This window comes from Corvus moneduloides, chromosome 15, assembly GCF_009650955.1.
Source record: "Corvus moneduloides isolate bCorMon1 chromosome 15, bCorMon1.pri, whole genome shotgun sequence".
Lineage (NCBI taxonomy): Eukaryota > Metazoa > Chordata > Aves > Passeriformes > Corvidae > Corvus > Corvus moneduloides.
The window spans coordinates 9,671,805-9,692,403 of NC_045490.1; the positions used below are offsets into that span (position 1 = coordinate 9,671,805).

The 20,599-nt window shown below is 38.4% G+C and overlaps 1 protein-coding gene across 1 annotated transcript; it reads right to left on the bottom strand.

Annotated features, from left to right (window-relative positions):
- Positions 1 to 756: 756 nt before the first annotated feature.
- On the bottom strand, positions 757 to 20,561 carry DDX46 (DEAD-box helicase 46). Its single transcript, XM_032124889.1, has 23 exons — positions 20,479 to 20,561; positions 17,963 to 18,145; positions 17,566 to 17,706; positions 16,563 to 16,680; positions 16,244 to 16,409; positions 15,791 to 15,942; positions 15,351 to 15,464; positions 14,582 to 14,747; positions 14,090 to 14,210; positions 13,573 to 13,748; positions 13,022 to 13,143; positions 12,133 to 12,211; positions 10,254 to 10,336; positions 9,229 to 9,393; positions 8,715 to 8,877; positions 7,634 to 7,827; positions 6,958 to 7,095; positions 6,161 to 6,310; positions 5,341 to 5,538; positions 4,549 to 4,767; positions 3,876 to 4,020; positions 3,174 to 3,247; positions 757 to 2,709 (listed from the first exon to the last, which is right to left on the bottom strand). Exons 1-23 carry the CDS (start codon positions 20,493 to 20,495, stop codon positions 2,662 to 2,664), a joined length of 3,132 nt encoding a protein of 1,043 aa, XP_031980780.1. The 5' UTR covers positions 20,496 to 20,561; the 3' UTR covers positions 757 to 2,661.
- Positions 20,562 to 20,599: the final 38 nt, after the last annotated feature.

A 20,599-nucleotide genomic window follows, 5' to 3' on the forward strand; every position in this document is an offset into this window, starting at 1 on the left:
GGCCACTTGCACGGAGAATGAGGGAGCTGGGCTGGGGTCAGGGGTCTCGGTCTGCCTCCCCTCCCTGGTGTGGGCCCGCTGCACGATGACACCACCACATTACTGTGACATAGAAGAAAAAGCTCATTCATGATCCAGTGCCAAACACCTGTATCACTTATCCACCCAAAACACCACTGCTCACTCAAGTACTAAGAGCATAAAGGCAACTGTGAAAGCTGGTAGTATTATCAGCTGGGCAGGTAACAGAACAAGCTCTGCTTATGTGTATTTAAAAAAAAAAACAAAAACCCAGCTCTTCCCACAACTGGCAACATGAATCTGACCAGGGCAGATTCCCTGGAAAGCAGCCAAATCATGATGTTTATAAAGATCTTGCCTATATCCATGGACACACTTGCAAAGAACTAAATATAGCGGTTTTCATTATTAAATTGTATCTTCTCCAAACTTTTATTCTCATCTTGTTTCCACTGTTTTTTTCCCTGTGTATTTGTTAATTTGAGAGTTTATTTTCCACCAGCTTTTATGCATTTTGCTCCTGTTTTCATGTATCCAAACACCTTCGCTGTGACTTTCTTCCCTAAGTCTGGGCTGTGTCACATTGCATTTCCAGCACAAAAACAAAAGTACAAGCTGCTGTTCACATCACCCTACTCCAAACAGTGTGAGGTTCACTCTCATAGGAAAAAATACAGAAGCAGTGCAAATGCAGAAAACAGAGGAGCTATTCAGAAAGACAGTTTCTGAAAAATATACATTGAAATTACTTTTATTTTTGCTGGAATTAAAAAAACATAGGAATATTGACATTGCATTTAAAACCCCCAGGAAGTTAAAGATTATACATTGTTGTATCTCTGAAATCCAATAAAAGTGTCTCCATCATGCATTTTTTAGGAGATATCACTGTATGAACACGTTGAACCAAGATTTTTAAAGATGTGTCAGGCTGTCCAAACTCCACAGTGCTCTTCATTAAATACACAAAATGTGTCACTCTTCTGGGAAGGGACACTGTCCAAAAGTTAGACAATTCAACAAAGAATTTCTAGGAAAGACATCAAACCCCAGTTCTTATGGGAAGGAAAACTTAGATGTATTTAAAGGTAATCAGAGAGCTTTAGTTTGAGATTTCTGTTTTAGGTTTGGAGAAATGTTACTGTATGTGCTGCTTCTCTCTGTTCTACTCCATGTATTAATACTGGCAAGTACCACATTAGGGGTGTTCTTATCCTAAATGTAGACTCTTAAACTGGTGTAATCATTCCTTTGCATCTTCCCCGTACTGCAAATAAGGTACACTGACAGGGTAACAGACAGTTGTATGCAAACACAGAGAGTCATTTAAATTACCTGAAGTTTGGAAAGAAAAGTTGTGAATTTATACAGCCATGATGCAGATTGTATGATTTGTCTTCACCAGGGTTAAAGCAGTATATACACAGCTGGTTTAAAATGACACATTTCTTCTCAATGTGTCAGGTAAGTAAAGCTTTCTATGAAAGTCCTTTTGAAAGTCATCATCTTCAAAGTCTTGCAGCTGCTAGAATGAGACAATTCAAATTGCTACAGCTTTGGCTCCAGACAAGCAGACAGGAGTTAAATGCTTAGGAATAGTGTCCATCATGAATCCTAATGGTTATGGGGATGAGACCTCAAAAACATCGGTCTTGCCTGTCCCAGGAGCTGACTGACTGCAATGATAGCATTTGTGGCATTCATTCATAAATATCACTATACATTTGTACTTAAAGCCATGTCCTAACAGTAATAAAGACAACAATCCTGGGGGAATAATCACATTAAATGTATATATAAGAACACTATAAAAGAGTGACAAAGTTATATTTCATTACAAAAGAGGTTTCTCTTTTTTTTTTTCTGCTAATTCCTTTTTAAACTAAAACAGGCTTTCATTCTTATGTCACCAAATGGGAAAAAAAAAAATCAAATCCTAAAATTCTGATGGTTAGGAAAAAACAGGAAAACTATTGTCATACTACAAAACATTTCACTTTACAACAACCCCAAAGAGTTATCTATTATCTGGATGATAAAGAAAAAATGGGACATGAGAAGGATAAGATCTTAAAACATTTTGAGACCTTGAGTATTTTTGGATAAAATTCTCTATTCTGATCAATGCAAGACTCTCTGACCTTAGGGGGACATTTGTACAGGGAACAAATATATGTGGAACCAGCCAGAGAGATGCTATGGATCAGGAGAAAAATCCTACCTTTATTTTGGTGTTTTATCATTTTTCCAGTATAAATTGATGTGTGAACCATCTCAACAATACGAAGCAGGTACATTCTAACAATTTCCAACACAAATCCCAACACTTTAATTTACTTAACAGTATACTGTCCGTCAAAAAAATTAAAATCTGTTTATTTCACATTCTTTATGATGAAAAGTATATAAACTGCACTTTTAAATTAAATCATGTTCCGCCAAAACTGGTCTGCTTTAAGACTGATAACTTTAGTGGAGAGAATTAAGATGCTTCAGCAAGTATCAATTTTCTGTTAAAAAATGTCCGCAAGACGAAATAAAAAAATTCCTTAATTTACAATAAGCAGTGTAAACAGCAAAAACAACAGAAGCCACAAAGTTTCACGCACCAGCTGCTGGCAGACAGGTAACTCCAAATGCTCATAAAACTTTGTATCTTCCTTTGTTGGTTGGTTGGTAAGAATTTTGCTGCAAATAAAAAAGAGGATAATCACAGTTAAAAGTGAAGAAGGACAAATGAATTGCAATAAAACCCCACTAGGTTATTAGCTGGGTATGTTGTAAAGCTACAGCAAACCAGATCTCTCAACACATATAAAATATTAAAATGAGGGGAATCATTCTCCTCTCCCCTGCCTGATGGTGTTGAAATTAGGAAATTTACTGGGACCAAACTCTTTGAGGGGTCTTCATTCAAAAATCTCTGTCAATGTGTTATCTCCATCTGCTGGCTGGATAGCAGCCGTGTTCTGGCTGATTAACCAGTGTAATGGATTTTTAGGCTGTTCAATAGAACAGTGGTTTTGAGATCTGTAGGTCCCAGTCCCTGATATTAGTAAAACCTTATGCCAGAGCGTCAACATTTGCAGAAATCAATCTCATAAAGCATACATTAAGACACTTTCCCTCTGCATTCTGGATATTGTACTCACCAATCTGATAAGCTCCTCTTTTATAAGTCGTGTGATTTCTGCCTTTGCTTTCTGTACAGCCAGTTCATTGGCACCTGAAGATAAAAATATGTATTATAATCTTACACAGAAAGTGTTTATGAAGCTTACAGAATAAACATTGCTGCCTACTTTCAGAAGCATAGTAAAACTTGCTGAATATCCTCAGCTATTTGGTGAAGAACACTCTATTGCACAGAATGCCACAGCTTGACTGAGTTCTCTTTTAAGAAAGATACTCCAAACAGTCATAAATGATACTGTTCAGAAATATGTAGGATTAGAGGTTTCTTGATAAAAAGTCAACCATCATGACATTTGCAAAGTTTTTGTTGTAGTAGTTGATGCAATTTCTTATACCTTTAACAGCCTAAAGAGAATTCTATTTTTTCCCTTATTTTACACTGGCATAGACCTCTTTGTGCTTATTCTTTTTCCTCTTTTCTTTTCCTCTCTTCCAAACTGATTTCATAGATTAGCTGTTGTTCTGTCACAGGTGAGGAGAAGCCTCTCTGTGATCCCCATGGATCATTTGATGAAGTGTATTAAGATAAACAAGTGTTTTTCAGTAACTACAGTGAGTCTGTAACTCAAGTGTCTGAACACTGGCTACAGAAATTCCATGTCTAATTACAAAACTAGACTCAGAGCTGTAACAGAAACATTTATAAAAAGAATACATACTTTCTATAGCCAAATAAATCTTTCTTTCTCCTTCCTTGGGTTCTTTGCCTGGAGGGAAGTAAGTTCCCCTGATTGTAATGGCAGCTTCAGAATATTCACTGATTCTCTGCAGTGCTTCTTTGGAGGTAACTTTCCATCTGGCAGTCTGCAGGGTGAAGGATATGGGAGGATCAACAAGGAGAAAGGCACCACACAAAATAGCAATACATTAGTTCTGCCAACGTGGGCAGAACCTCAAATATAAATACAGGGAATTTGTACTTGATACTGTGAAATATAAATCCTCAAAATAACAGAGGAGGTAGATCAGAGCAGCAATATTCTGAACAGCAGAAATACTCAGGTACTAAAAAAAGGACAAAGAGCTGTAGCAGTCATGGCAGTAAAGCCTTTGCAAAAAACACCAGACAGTGTCAGAGATTTGGGTATTAGAGAAGTGAGTAGAGGGTGAAGAGATTTTTGTCTGATAATGAATACTTGTTTTTCTGATACTCTCTGGAGTAAGTCCAAAGCATTGCATTTATATAACCTGAGAAGTAATCACAGATAATGTAGTAATTTCAATTAGGTATCATCAGAAATAGAGACATAATATTTTATTGGTGTAAGTATGAAGAGAGGTTTTGTTAAATAATGATCATTTACACTTGATTATAGCAAAATAGTTACTTGCCTGTGGGAAGTCATTGATCTCTAATTCTTCTTCATATCTCTTAAAGGACTCATTCTGTCCTCCATCCTGTTTCTCTTCCTCCTGCTTCTCTATGGGTACATAATTGAGCTTGGCATTGATTTTTTCAGCCAGTTGCTCTGCAATGGTCTTGGCAGACACAGTAGGAGCTTGAATTGTGCCTCCTCTCAGGATAGCATTTGTAGCCTGCTGCATCACATCCTGTAAAAGCAGAAGTCCATACTGAGAACAAGGTAGCCAAAAAAAGTCCTATATAAACCAATAAGGGTTTCATTAAAGTTCTCTATGTAATGTAATTGTCTACATAACAAATACACTCTCCAGACTTCTGCTCTTCCTTTCTTCCTCTCAACAACTTCCCTTCACACCTCCAAATAACTTACTGGTCTTTCATATTTTCAGCTTAAAATATCTTTGGACATTCCAGAACAATTAACCTCAATCTAAACACATTGTACATCACATGTACATCTCATGCTTCAGCAGAGAAAGATGTTCTGCAACTCTGCCAAAGCTGACAAAACTAATTGTGCAATGTTATCAGTAAAGAACTGACTCTTTGCCAAGGCAAAGCATTTATGGTTCTGTAGTAAGTCTTATAAACGTATCAGCTCACTTACAAATCCTATATAAGTAGTTAGCCCAGCCCAAATGAGATAAACAATGCAGTATGTCACTAGTGTGCAGAAACACTAAATCAAATGGCAGACACAGAACAAAGAACTGAACAACCTTTATTAAAAAAGAATAACATTGGTCTGTAAAGAGCCTGACCTTAAAGTGGAAGGGGACCATGACTTGTGCCTCTGCTCCAAGATTCTTCTGGGCATTGATTCTCAAAGCCAATCTTTTAGCAATTTCCAATTTTTCTGCATTCCCGGCTGATGGTGTAGGAGCATTTGATGTTCCTGGTGCTGCCATGTCTTTTACTCTTTTCTTTGAATTGAACATGCTTTCAATTTGTTCATCAATCTAAAGAAAACAACAATTATATGATCACTGCATTTACCACTATATAATCTTATCATCATGGAGAAAGAAACACTAAGGGGCATTTAGTTTACATGCTTTTAAAGAAATTAATCTTGTAGAAATGGCAGAAGCCTGCCCAGAACTACAGCTCAACAAAAAGATGATCTAATCAGGAAAATGTCTGAACACAGTGTTTACTTGCAAGTCACAAAAAGGAGTCTATCAAACATTAAGAAAGGAATCTAGTAAGATTTAGAAATAGGAAATGCTACTATGAATGTCTTTAAAGCAATGCAAATAAAAATATGTTTGCAATTGAGGACAATCGTTCTATTTCACTTACGCAAGATTATTATCACAAATAATTTATGTGACATTTACATAACTACACACATTAAGTGTAAAACACCAGTAAGTCAGAAAGAGACACTGAAGATCTTCCTAGATCTTGATCTTCATAGCTGTATCTCTACATTTGAAGAATACATATGGTCAGTAACAAAGGTCACAGAGTAACTGAAATCCATGCACTTTGCAGTGTGTGATGTAACCTACTGAGGAAGAAAATCAAATGAATTGAGAAAATCCATAAGCAACTTAAATCCTATTCCCAGATGCTTACATCAACAGCTGTATCTTCATCATCTGAATCTTGCAAGCCAAGAGCTGCTTTTTGTAGCTTCTTTCTTTCATTAGCCAAAGCCTGTTCTGTTTCATCAAACTTAAAACCTTTGCCAGAGAATCCACTGCTTTTCTTAATCAGCTTTCCCTCCTGAGAACAAAAACATGTATTATCATACTTAGGAGTTTCAAATTCTAGTTCTGATAGTCATAAAATAACTGTAAGATCATACAAATAATTTTGAAGTTCTTCAAAAAGCAAATCCTAGCACATTCATAAAGCTCTTCAAACTTAAAAGCTGCATTTCACAATGAAATGTAATAAAAAAAACCCTGTTAATTCAGCAGAGACAATAGCCTATTGGGATTTCCCGTAAGTATACATTTTAAATGCTTTTCAAATGCAGTAAAAAAACCCCTCCATTTTTTAGTATCAGAAGAACTCCAAAGTCACCATTCTCAGCATGAGCGAGATCCTCTGATGGCGAGAGCTCTAGAAATAATCATACAAATTCTGTGAAAGAACTTCATTATCTTGTATGTGAATCTTTTTAAAAGCTGAAATGCCTCTTATACCATAGGTATTTATAACATAACAGGTGACAATATTTAAATTCTCAAGAACAGTTCTTTAAATGACATTCAAGATCCCAATCTTGAGGTCCCTGACACACTTAGCTAAGCACACACTTGTTCCCAGTGAGGTGACCCATGTGTGTACACTGGACAACTGGACCCACATGCATACACAGGCATTAAACCTGGACCAAGCCCTCTACAGAAGAAAGAATTACTTACAGCCTTCTGTTGGTCTTTGAAGTCAGCCCAGAGCTTCTCCAAATCAGTAGGAATTGGATTCCCAGACAATTCCAAAGCCTTAATGATATCACCAGCATAACGTGCCTGATCCTCAGTAATGAATGTATATGCATACCCCTGGTCAAAATTAATTTAAGAGACAATTAGGAAAAAGCTCTCAAGACACTCCATCTCTAAATTTATTGAAGCACCCTTGCACAGATGCTGATTTCTGGTCAATGAAACTAACCACAACAGTCATGCAATAACGTTTTTTTAGTGGAAGTATAGAATGAATAATGTGATTTCCCAGGAAGCTGATAATTTTGGTAATCATCCAAAGATGGTAAACACAGAAATCTTTCCTTCCAACCAATCTTGTCATGGTTGAAAGCTTGAAAAATTAAAATCTTATCAATTTAGTAGGGCACATTTCCAACAGTAAAAAACACCCAAACTTTCAGCCACAAATGGGATTTAAAAGAACACTCATACATCAGAAGAACATGTAAGTTCCAAATTTCAGAGTGCTGAAGTTCAGAATATATTAAAAACACTCTTCACACCAACAACACAAACTACTCCCTCTGTAACTATCCCTTGGAACAACTTCATCAAGCAAGAAAGAAGGGGAAAATGCCAGTACTAACCAAACCAGACAACTGAGTGTACATACTTTATTGCCAGCTCGCCCAGTGCGGCCTGCTCGGTGCACATAGTCCTCATAATGGTTGGGACAGCTGTAATTGACCACCAGCATCAGCTGCTTCACATCCAAGCCCCTCGCTGCTACAGACGTGGCCACCAGAAGTTTGCAGGTTCCATTCTTGAAGTCATTAATAATGCTGTCCCTGTCATACTGATCAATACCTGCAAGACAAATCAGTTAATTATAAAGCTCTGCTTCAAGCCATGAGAATTTGTACCCAGGTCAAAACACCCTCCAACTTCAAACAACCAAAATCACAAGCAAATAAAACTTCAATACATTCACACTTTCAAAGGCAAAGTACACTAGCCAAAATAACCTCTATTATTTAGAATAACTTTTAATTTTTCAACTATCAAAAGACGTTTTCCCCATACCAAGACCTTCAAAAGCCTTTTATATATTATTTTCAATTTTCTACTTCAGCTGTAACCTCATCTGGAGGTTTTGTCTGTTCTCTAAAGGCAACAGAAATCTCAGAATAACAAGAATATTTTTCCCCTTTTCATTACTGCATTCCTGCTGGAAAGTGATTTTGTACTTACTCGTTTTATATAAAATGCTCTAGAAAAATAATGTAAGTTTTAAAATATACTGGGATGGACAGTATTGTAAAGAAATTTTTCTCCTCTTGGTACTTCCATTATATTACCATTAGTTGATAGAAGGAAAGTAAAGCGACAACTGCTGTTATTGTGGAATCTCAAATAAAAATATCATGTGATACTGCCCAATGGCACTCACTACTCTACAATAACAAGTAGTTAGCAATATTCCCTGAGAGGTGTTAACTCTCAGTAACAGTCCTCTTGCACAGACACAAGATTTGGCATCTGATGACATCTCAAAGGGAACAATGAAGAATAATTACACAAAACTATAATGTCTACTTCAAATTAAGAACAATTATCTTACCCAATTACAAAGCAAAACCTGCTTATGAAGAAATAATAACTGGTACTATACAGGAATAAAGTGATTTTTAACTACTGGATACCAACATTCTAGTTGGGAGTAGTTAATATAAATCCTTAAATTTGCAGATTACCTCCATGAAGAGACAAGCAAGGATAAGAGGCCCTCATTAAATCTTTCAACAACCCATCGGCGTGTTCTTGTTTATCTACAAATATAATAACAGATCCTTTCTCCTGATAGTGTCCCAGTAGCTCCAGTAACTTCAGAAACTTGTTCTCCTCCTCTATGACAATCTGGAAAAAGACATACAAAAGCAAAGTAGAAAGAGTATAATTTGTATCTTGAGTCATTAAACGAATTCAGAGTTTATAAAAGTAAAAATCAAGAACAGGAGATGACTCTTTCAGGCTGTTCCCATACCTAGTGGTAAAACTGCTGTTCATCTTAGTGCTACAAACCAACTTTAAAAATTACACTGCATTTGCAGATTAGGGTGTTGATTTATTTTGAGTTCATGTTTAATAAGGCCACTAAACTTCTAAAAATAAAAACTCTGTGGGTATACTGGTTTATATTCAACATTGCTGGGAACAACCTTTTGCCAGCAAATGAGAAAATAAGCAAGGCAGATGTGTGATACTGACCACATGTTGCTCCACATCAGAACAGACAACACTTCTGCCTCCAACCTGCACTTCTATAGGTTTACTGAGGATCCTGCGAGCCAGGGCCTCCATAGCTCTGGGAAAAGTAGCAGAGAACATGACAGTCTGACGGTCAGGCCTGACGTTGTCTACAATGCGCATAACCTGTGGTACGAGAACATTCACTGTTAATATCCAAGTGCTGTAACTCAATTTCGCACACATACAAAGCTGTCATCTTTAAAGTCAGGTAGTATCTGCACCTCACAGACTACAAAACATTCTTTATGGATTTCCTCTTGGCACCAAGCTGCCAGCATTGGAAGACAGGCAAAACTTGCTGGATTGAAAACTAAGTTGCATGGCAATATGCAATCTGGCAGCATCTCAGCAAAAATCATAGGAAATGAAGCAGAAACCCTACAGCTCAAGAAATAAATAAAAGGAATTTTCCTAGTTTTGGAGAACAGTATAGCCCATGACAACTGAAAGAGCCCTGGGTGTCCAAAGTTCTCAGCAAGTAATTACTCAGCAGCACTTCCAACATTTTGCTCCTATCTCTTGCCAAGAGGCATCAAAGCCTTGATAAACACATTACAACTACTAATACAACACCTGTATCAAGGGATTACACAGGGATACAACATGGCCACAAGTATTCAAAATGAGTGTGTAAAACACCCTGTGTATTACAGAAAAATCTAAGCTATATAGGAATTTATTGAAAGTAAAACATAGAATCCTGAATGGTTTGGGCTGGAACAAACCTTAAAGATCTTCTAGTTCCAACCCCTTGCCATGGGCAGGGAGGGATACCTTCCACTAGACGTGAGGATAACGTGATGTTATAATAATGTGACAATAGATGTGAAAATAATAGAAATACTAGAGTCAGCTTAAACTGCTGTCCATATGCAGCACACCCTTTTGAACACCCACTGACAGTGTAGTAATAATGTAGCATTGCAAAATCCTTGATGTGGAAAATAGCATCTTTTGGCACCATCCCTCATGTCATGAATTACCTGAGGCTCAAACCCCATGTCAAACATTCTGTCAGCTTCATCAAGTACAACGTACGTGACTCTACGGAGATTTGTCACCCGACCTGTGAAAGGAGAGGAAAAAACACATGGGAAACAAAACCAAATGGAAATCTAGTTTCCCTTAGGAATATTTTTTTAAATGTTATATAGTCTCACTATCTTCTAATAAAGACATTAATTAATATTTTAAAAAATTCACTAGATGTGAATTTTAATGTTCACACTTTAATCACACATACATTCTGGGAAATGTGTAAGTATGCACAAGGCCCTTTTAGTTTGTCAAACTCTTCTCTTGCATACCATCATAGGGCCAGAAGAACCTGAAAAATTCAGAAAACTGCCCTCGCCAAAACACATCATAAAACTAAGACTGAGCTGAAGCAAGGAGCCACATCAGCCAGTATCTGACAGCGGCACCTAGAAAAGAACATATTAGAGATTACAGCGCATGTGTGGAAGGCAAAGCCCAGTGCTAACTGCTGCCTCAGAAAATTCCTTTATACACAATCTGTAATGCTTCCTTGGAGCTAAGAATAACTATTTGAGGATAATCATACTAGTTCTAGATCACTGCTAATAATAGGCATAAAACAGAGTAAGCAAGTCTTTTCAAAATGACTATATAAAGATTAAAACCTACCCAGTAACACTCCTGAATTTAAAATCAAGAACCACCCCAAATTCTGGGACAGGTTGAAATAAAATAAGCAAGCTGTGTTTCTGTGAACATTTTGAAATTATCATGGACAGGATAATTAGCACCCTTCCCAAACAAACAGCAAAGAGACTCCCTTTCATGAGAAGGACTTAACTCAAGGATTTTAGAATCATACTGTCAAACAATATAAATGCATTCAGTTCCACAAAACTGTGGAGTGACACTGCCAAATGCTCTCAGAATGGAAAAGATTTGTTACATTTTCTACAACTATCACTCAGACTTGTGCCTATCAACCTACAGAAGAATTTGGTCCTCTCAGCTTTAGCAAATTGTAGCTGAATCCTCAAATTACTTAGGACATTACGCGCTGCATTTTTTAACATATGGAATTCATACTTAAGGAACAAAGTAAGTATTTCTTAATATCTACATATCTATTTAACATCTTAACACTTTCATCCCCAAATAGTAACTTCGTAAAATTACTTGGGAACAGCATTAATGTACCTACCTTTGACGATTTAAGTCTTGGAAGCCCAGTTCTATATGTCTTGAAGGTACTTTTTTCACAGAAGTTAAATAATGTCAACAGTTTAGTAGAGGTTTTGATGTGGAATAATTTAATAATAAAACTTTATCTAATAAGCATGCAATGGTTACACTAGGACAAAACCTCTTAAAGCTGCAGTGGCTTGGTTTAATCAAACTGAATATCTGATATAAGGTCAGTTCTTTTACTTTTGAGCAGGTATTTAGGGAGGGCTTCTTTATCTATTTTTTAGAGCAAACAGATAAAGGCAGAGTCAGATGCTCTTGTAAAGTGGGGAACTGCTGAGCTACTCTAACATGAATAACAGATCAACGGGCAGACAAAATAAGCAACTGTTACATAACCTTTATCTAAATGACTTGAAGTTAAAAAATTTGGACCAGCACATCTCAAGTTTAGCAATGATAAACATTCTCAAAAATGCTTCAAGAATGTAGTATTTCCTGTCCTCCCAAAAAAAGTCAAACCAATATATGCTTAAACCTGTTATTAGTGCTATATATTCTCAAAAGCTAGATAGTGCAGCCTGAAGAGACATAAGAAAATTCCATAAGACCATTTAGCAAAATACATGATCTTCTGAATTTGTTAGAATTACACAACAAATGTAAAAAATTCTCCAAAGGAAAAGGTTTTCTACTCACCATTGTTAGCTGCTAACATGTCAATCATACGTCCAGGTGTGCAAACAATAATTTCAGCACCTCTTTTGAGTTCAGCTATCTGATTTCAAAACACAGTAAACAATCTATTAGTTTTTGCTTTGTGATTTCTTTCAGGTTTTTTAAAACATATATCACCTTGCAAAAAAGAAAACCACCTACATTGTAATACAGCTGTTCTACTAATGTGAATTAGGTAAAGATTTTTCATTAGCAATTTCTTTAAGTCTTCAGAAAACTTTGCTTCCAAAAAGAGTAATCCCTGACAGCCTGAGTTATCCCCACCTGAAGTAGTTTTAATGAGGATATTTCTTCAATGCAGTTAAGAGCCTGTAAGAAATATCAGTGTTACATCAGGGACAAGTGATAGCAGACACACCATGTTCCATCACAGATGATCACTCCTGTTGTTTCCATAAATGGGTGGGATGCGGGTGTGGAAACCCTTGAAATTAATCTCTAAGTTACTTCAAGATGCAATATTTGATAATGCAATAAACCAGTGTTATCATTTTCTGGCTTTTTTTATCTTAAGGGGAACTCTCAGAAAAATACAGCTTCTTAGTAACTTTCAAATTATTATATCCCACTAATAATTCAATTTTAATTTAATGGTCAGTACATACATAAAGAGAAACAGTCTGAAACATTTAAGGATTGTATTTGAGACTTTCCAAAATCTGTACGTTTAAGGCTAAGTTACATGCAAAGCTTTTTGCATTATTACCATTCCCACTGAGCAGATCAATAATGAAGACTGCAAATGTACTGGAATCATGGAAAAGGAAAATCAACTAATGTTGCTGCAAAAGTAACATTAACTAATAAAGCCCAAGCATTCTTTGACAAGACAGGCATGTGTTTTGCATACCTGTTCACTGATTCCTGTTCCTCCATAAACACAGACAACTCGAAGCCCAAGTGTCTTTGAGAATTTCTTGCACTCCTTGGTAATCTGCAAAGCCAACTCACGTGTAGGTGTCATAATGACAGCTGAAAAGCAAAACATTTTCATCATACATTGCAATATAAGAGATCTTATAATTTACACAATAGAAATTAATCTTTTGTAATGATGTTTACAGCAATTTACTTCCTATTTTTAAGAATGCAATTTCAAGGAAAAGATAATTGAGACTATGAGGAAGGAGTGGAAATCTGGTCCAAATCTAAAAATCAAAGGAGCAAGGTCTCCCAGATATGTGGACATGGGAGTGCTATTGAAACAACATTAAATAGCACTGTGATCATAAAACAACATTAAAGAGCATGGTGATCATTAACTAAAAAAAAAGCCACTTATCAATGGATATTAGTAAGCACTTCTCCCTATGACCAAGAGAAGAACTGAAATCCCATCTAAAGCATATACTTGAGGTTATATTTATTTAAATAGTAACTTTGAAAATAAAATCTTTTTACCTATGGGACCTTCTCCTTCTTCTAATGCTCTCTGATCCATAATGTGTCTGAACATGGGCAAAAGAAATGCAATAGTCTTTCCACTTCCTGTTTTAGCAATGCCAATCAAATCCCGTCCATTCATAATTGCTGGAATAGCCTGGGTTTGAATGGGAGTGGGCTTTTCATACCCATGTCTTAAAGAAGGAAAAAAAAAATTTTTAAGAACAAAATAGAATTTGACAGATGTGAATCATGATGTCATGCTAAATTTTTTTGCATATTCATATTTATATATACATACCAGTGCAATTCAAAAAGTACAGTTCAAAATGAGCAGCAAAAACATGATACAAACGGCAGAGACTAGTTAATAACAGTAATTGAACACTGAGTGACAAACACTGATGACTATGTAACACTTGCAGACATGGACATGTGGCATTATGCAACAAAGTAAAAGGTCCTTCTCATGGACATGCCACAGAACACAGTGAGCAAAATCAAGGATGATACAGTTCATTAAGTGCTTGCTTACTTTTTGAGGGCAGTGAGAATCTTCATGGAAATACCACATTGTACCCAGGTTTTTATTGGTTTGGGACAGCCTTTTCCCTTGACTGTAATTCCTTCCAGCTCCAGCCTGTACACATTTACCTCTGCAATAGAGTTTACATTATAACAGAGTCAAACTTGACACTTCTCTACTACCTTGATCAAAAAACTCTTGCTTTGTCCCTTAACATGAAATACTAATTTTATCACTACCAGAAAAACAGCTTTTTGCTTGTTAACACGTGAACACAGGAGTTAGGCTGAAAGGACTCAGATTAATTTTCCAACCAAAGACTCATATATAATTATGGTAAGTTATCAACAATAGTGATGCACCTAATTTAACACTTTTCTATAGCAAGCTGCTCCAAATGCTTTTTATATTCCGAAAGCATTTGCTGTTCCACAGCACACTGAAATCCACCATTCTTTTCTTTAATAGTGCACAAGGTGTTCTGGTTGTATTTGTCTTTACCTTCTTGAGTCATTTTAGCTAGTTCTGGTACTTCAACATAGAAGTTTTTCCTGAAAGGTTCATATTCTATCTTTCCATGATCCACTGGTTCTAGCAGCTTTCTCTGCTTGGTCTGATAGCCAGTCAGGGCAGTCTGAAGATCAACTTCCTCCTCTTCTGAGGAATACTGTAGAGATCACAATTTGTGTGTATATTAGGATTAATGAATTATGATGGTGTTTCCTTTTTTCATTTATAGCGAAACTATTCGGAAGAAACAAGTACTTCTTACTGTATTAGACATGAAACTGAAGAGCTGCTCTCAGCTTAAGAGGCCCAGTTGTTCCTTCCCCTAATTCTTTCATGTTTCTCCCAAACCTTAACTCTCACCATGTTCTGTATCACTTTCACAACTTTACCAATGCCAGCTACCAGGCCTGACATTCAGAAATAATCACTGCCATACAAAAGAAACAGTAAGAAAAAGCAGCCAACCAGCAGACTAGTGTCCCACTGCAGTCACAGATCTGACAGATGTCCCCACCTCAGCTTTGAAGGAGCACCAATAGCACTGGAACTGCAGCCACAAAGCATGGCCTGACGTGGCTGAGCTCCAGGGCCTGCAGGTTATTGAGTCTGTGACTCAGGCAAGGCTGTCCCTCCACAGCCTCCCGAGCAGCAAAATACCCACACCCTTCACAGCTCTTCAGGCCAAATACACACACAACCACAGGAAGCAAGAAGAGGCACTTTGCCTTTTCACAGGAGAAATGAAAAATATTTCCATTACCTCCATTGCATCTTGGTCATTCTCCATGAGCTCCCCTTTCTTCTTTTCTGACTCAGCAGCTGCCTTTTTGGTTGTCACCACGGTTACCACCTTGGTAACAGTTGGTCCAGTTTTCTATAAGAACAGTTTAAAAAAATTAATGCACTACTGTATAAAACAAAACCCATCCTGTAAAAAACATACAGAATATTTGTACTTCTGGATGCATTATGCTGAGCATTTTTTCCCCACTTCCCTCAGCGAAATGTTGTAAGAAAAATGCTTGCTAAAACAGTTGCATAAAAACACCAGGAAATGAAAGTGAAAGCAAACATGCATTAAGTGCATCTAAATTCTTGCTTTTTTGCACTTCCCCCATTTTTTTCCAAGCCATTTTGCTACTAAAACACAAAGTTATCTTTGCCTTTTAAAAATAAGTAATCTTTAACAGGTGATTTTACCTTTTCACTCCCACCTCCACCTTTCACACTTCTCATATTGAACTTCTTGACCTCTTCTTTTACTTCTTCCATATAAGCATCTAAAGGATCTAACTCCTCATCTTCAACCTCATTGCCTTCTTTTTCTCCTTCTGCAGTTTCCTCTTCATCATCTAATAACAGCAAAAAAGATAGGGATAAAAGACAGGGAAAGATGTAAGTCCTTGTATGTGTCAAATTATTGTCTATCCAAATAATTACAGCCCAGTGTTGTTACTATATAATTTTTCCTAATACAAATCTCTCCAGTTGGTTTATCAAAAATGTATCTTAAACCATTTGACACCATGACCAGATTTAGGCTTTATCATTTTATGGTTCATATTCTGAAGAGTAATTAGATGCTTTAAGATATTGTAATAAAAATATTACTAGGAACAAAAGTATTCTGTTATATATAAAGAGGTTAAATACCATCATCATCTTCTAAACTCCATTTTTTCCCCTGTTTCATCTCTTCAATTTCTTTTTTTAGCTCTCCTATGTTTTCCATTGCCTTCTTGCGTTGTTCTTCCCTCCATTTCTCCACTCTTTCTTTTCGTTTTCTCATTTCTTCTTCTAGTTTGTTCTGATCAAAATTCTATGATAAAAACCAACCAAACAATGAAAATTAATAGCTGCTGGCTTTAGCCTATGCTTATTTAAACAAACATAACCATTGAGTAAGCATGCTGCAGAAGACTGGACATCCACAAACTTATCTTGTAAATTTACAAGTACTAAAAGTCTCTACCTCAGTAGCCACAGCATTTGTGGTAGCATCTTTATCCTTCTCTTCCTCTTTGTCGTCTTTGTCTTTTTTCTTTTCTTTGGAAACTTCCACACCTTCTGTCTTTTCTTTAGATCTTGACCTGAAAGGTAAGATCAAAGGTTTCTTAGAACATTACAGCTTTTCTCAGGGGGAGGATACATATATGCTGGACAGAAACAGAACTATGATTACCCTGTTATGTTTTCAAACACCTTACAAAACACACTGCTTCCCAGACAATCTTTCCATGTCATGGAATTATTTCCTCTAACTACCAGAAATGTCGATGCTAACCCAATTCACTGTCATGTGCCTTTCTCATTTCTTTGCAGACTTCATTTCAGAGCTCTTACAATTGATACTCCAGTTGTTCTGCACTTTATTTTACACCTCCTTGAAGTCAGCATTTAGAAAAGACATAGAAAAAATTTCCTGTTTGTGGAATTTCTAGAGAAAGGTAAAGTGATCTAGCATATTGCCACGGAAATGTGAGCATCCGCCTAAAGACACTATCCTGGCTGACAGACAAAAGCCCTCCTCCCTGGGAAAAGCTACTCATGTGGTGCAAATGTAACACTTGCTCTGAATTCAAAACCCATTTATCACAGGTTTTACTGTCCTTGCTTGCATCCAATTTAAAAAAAAAGAATGCACCTAAACTAAATTTGTGCTAACTTACAACAGTAAATATAAAATTCACTTTAGCTAATTGAATCTCATTTTTCTTTGGGCTATTCTAATACAAAACATACACTTATTCCCAAAGCCTTTGTGATTCCAGCTTGTGATGATTTCTTGAGTGTCATCAATGCTTTTTCTGTATACAGACTGTTGCTACCATTTATGGACTTCCCACTCATTTTACAGCAGAGCCTGATTATAGCCTGTTTGCAATTATATCTGAAAACCCTATCAAGATATATTTAAAAGACAATGACCTTCAGTAAGCTTTCACACATTTCTAAAGCCAAGAACACAAGAATACCTGTTTTCTGTTTTCCTATTCTTGCTTGGACTGGAGGATCGAGACCGTCTCCCTCTACTCCTGCTCCTCGAGCGCCTCCTCTCTCGGCTCCGGGATCGTCTTCTCTCTCGGCTCCGTTCCCTTTCTCTACTCCTTGAACGTCTGACACGCAACAAAATTGTCTTTACTACAACTTTAGCCTTCTGTTGAGGAACAGGTTATAAAAGGAACCCACCAATCATCAAGACCACCAAGAACTTATAAACTCCAGCACCAGCAAGCCAGAAAGCATTTAATAAGCAAAAAGCCTTAAGCACAGTGAAATCTCTGGCGGACATCAGCAGAGTAACTAACTGGAGTGGGAGAACATCAATATTCAGTGGACAGGCTGATGCTTTGACTGGAGCCGATGTCTTACCTTTGACGCTTTCTGTCCCGCGAGCGAGACCTTCTCTTGTCCCTGCTGCGTGACCTCTCCCGTCTTCGATCCCGATCCCTGCTCCTGGAGCGCCTGTCCTCACGTTTCCTCTTGTCCGATGGGGAGCGACTCCTGGAACGGCTCCCGGAGCGCCCCCGGGATGCAGAGCGCTTCCGATAATGCCTGTGTGGCACATTCACACAGCGTGAGCATCAGAACCACGCGCAGTTAAATGTGTTTGTGAGGTGGTCAAGCAAGCAAAAAAAATTATCTTAATTTCTTGGACTTTTTAAATGTCTAAACATCTTGCCAAACTGATTAATATATATATGTATTATATACGTAATATGCATATGCACTCCTAATGATGCTGAAATTAGAAGGATTATTTGGTCACAATTTTGTTTTAGTTTTAGATTACTACTACAAGCACATCATGAGAACACCAGAGCATCAAGAACAATTTCCTTTTCAGAAATCCACTGATATCTGTTTCATATATAGGAAAAGCTGAAGGCTCTTTGAAGCTATCCCAAAATCTGTCAAGCAAAAATACTGCTCTTTGTTGCTTTTTATACAATACGTGTTTACTCATGCAAAGTAGGTAAACTATACCTTTGCTCAACAGGAAAGCTGCCACACTGGAATTAAAGAAACATAAACCCCTGAGGATGCGATACAGCTGTGGTCAATACCTTTACCATGCTGACATCAATAGAAATTCCATAATATCAAACCTCCCAACAGAAGTTGACAAAAGTCAGCAAGACTTGAGGGGTGTGTGATGGAGATGGGTGTCTCCTTTCCTCCCCTCATTAATGCTCTTATCCCAACCACACTCTGGGGCATACCAGGGCTAGGAATTTTCTAGGAAACTCTTCATCTGAGTATACAAGTCACAGAGGGATGTTTACTGTGACCATTTCCTCTTCCTCCAATTCCAGATTTTTGGTCACCATGCCAGAATAATTCCCTTGTTCACTCTCCAGTGGCTCAGGACTCACAGACCCGTTCTCCTAACGAGCCCAGTAGTCATGCTAGAGAAGCAGGAAAAAGCAGAGAAGGCAAGACTTTAAGCCCCCCAACTGCTTGTTTCACTTCTATCGTAGTATTAAAATAGGTCAGCATTAAAAATAACAGTATATTTATACTTAGTCTATGTTATGTGGTATATTTAGATACCACGTGCATTTGGAGTTCATACAGTAGCACATCCTGCCTATCAGTAGGATAACTGAGTGCCAAGAATATCTGTCAGCATTGAGATTTTAAATTTCTTTCCCGTCTCCATCACAAACTTCCATGGGATTTGCTCTATACTTCCTCTCTTTCTAATATTTTAGTTTTAGAGAAATAATTTTGTTTTTAAGTTTTTTTCCTCTACACTGTGCAATAAAGCCAAAAAGATGATTTCAGGTTGCAGAAGCCCCAGTGCATGGAACATTTCTTCACACCAACCCCAGCACAGGCAGCCCCCACCCATGTCCACTCACCATTCGCTCTCACCCACTTACCATTTCTTCACTTCTAAAACTTTTCGTACGTTAAAATAGAAAAGTAATACAAGTTTAAACCCACTTTTAACATTCCTTTTAGCCCAAACAGAAAAACCTTGTCATTTGCAGCAGAGAAGCTATGCTGTGACAAGCAAGGGAGTCCTGCTGGATGGAGTGCCAGAGCTTGGCTTTCAATTCAGGTGGCTCTAACGGGTGTCCTGTACCGCCCACTGCTGCCCCAGCTCATTTGGAGCTAATTTAGGTAGATCTGTGGGAGTGCCCAGCTCTGCACTAGATCACTAACTTGAGCCTAAGGTTGTTGTTAAAATTTCAAGTCATCTGCCTCTCTTGGTGTAAATCTCCGTTATAGACCTGGAAGCTGTTACAGTGTAGTACAACCGCATGTGTGGACTGTCGTCTCAGCTTTAGTATTAAAATCTAATTAAACTAGGAAATAGAGGCATATACCCGACAGCACTTGCAAACTGTGGCATCGGTTTAAAGCCTGATAGGTGTGAGCAGCTCCATACCATCTGGAGCACAGGCTTGGCCCGAGACACACGCAGCACAGGGGGCCATTACTGCCGAGCTGGTTACAACACTAACTGGGTCTTTATATCAGCTGCGAGAGAGCAAAAGATACGCGATCCTGCATAAGTACAAAAGGCACAAGCAAAAACATCTAAAGCAGATTAACCCCCTTACGTGGCTAATTATGGCATTTTGGAACACGCCGGCGAAGGCCGGAGGAGTTCCAGGAGCCACGGGGTCGGTGCCGGTGAGCCCCGGCACCTCGGACGCACCTAGCGCTGGCACCCGCGGCCCCGGCCCTGCCCTCAGGGCCGGCTCCAGGCCCGGGCCCTGCCGCGGCGGCCTCAGCGCGCCCGCCGACCGGGAGAGCCCACGCCACCCTTTGTCCCCCTTACGGCCGCCTCACTGCGCCGCGATCCTCGAGCGAGCCGCGAGCCCCGAGCGCGCCGCGAGCCCTGGGCGCGCGGGGCGGCGGCGCCGCTCCCTCACCTGGACTCGCGGCCCATGGCGGCGGCGCTCCCGCTACACGGCGGCGGCCATTCCGCGCCCGCACGGCCAGAGCCCGGCGGGGAACGCCGCCCCTTCCGGCCCGCGCCCCGCGCCGGCGCCC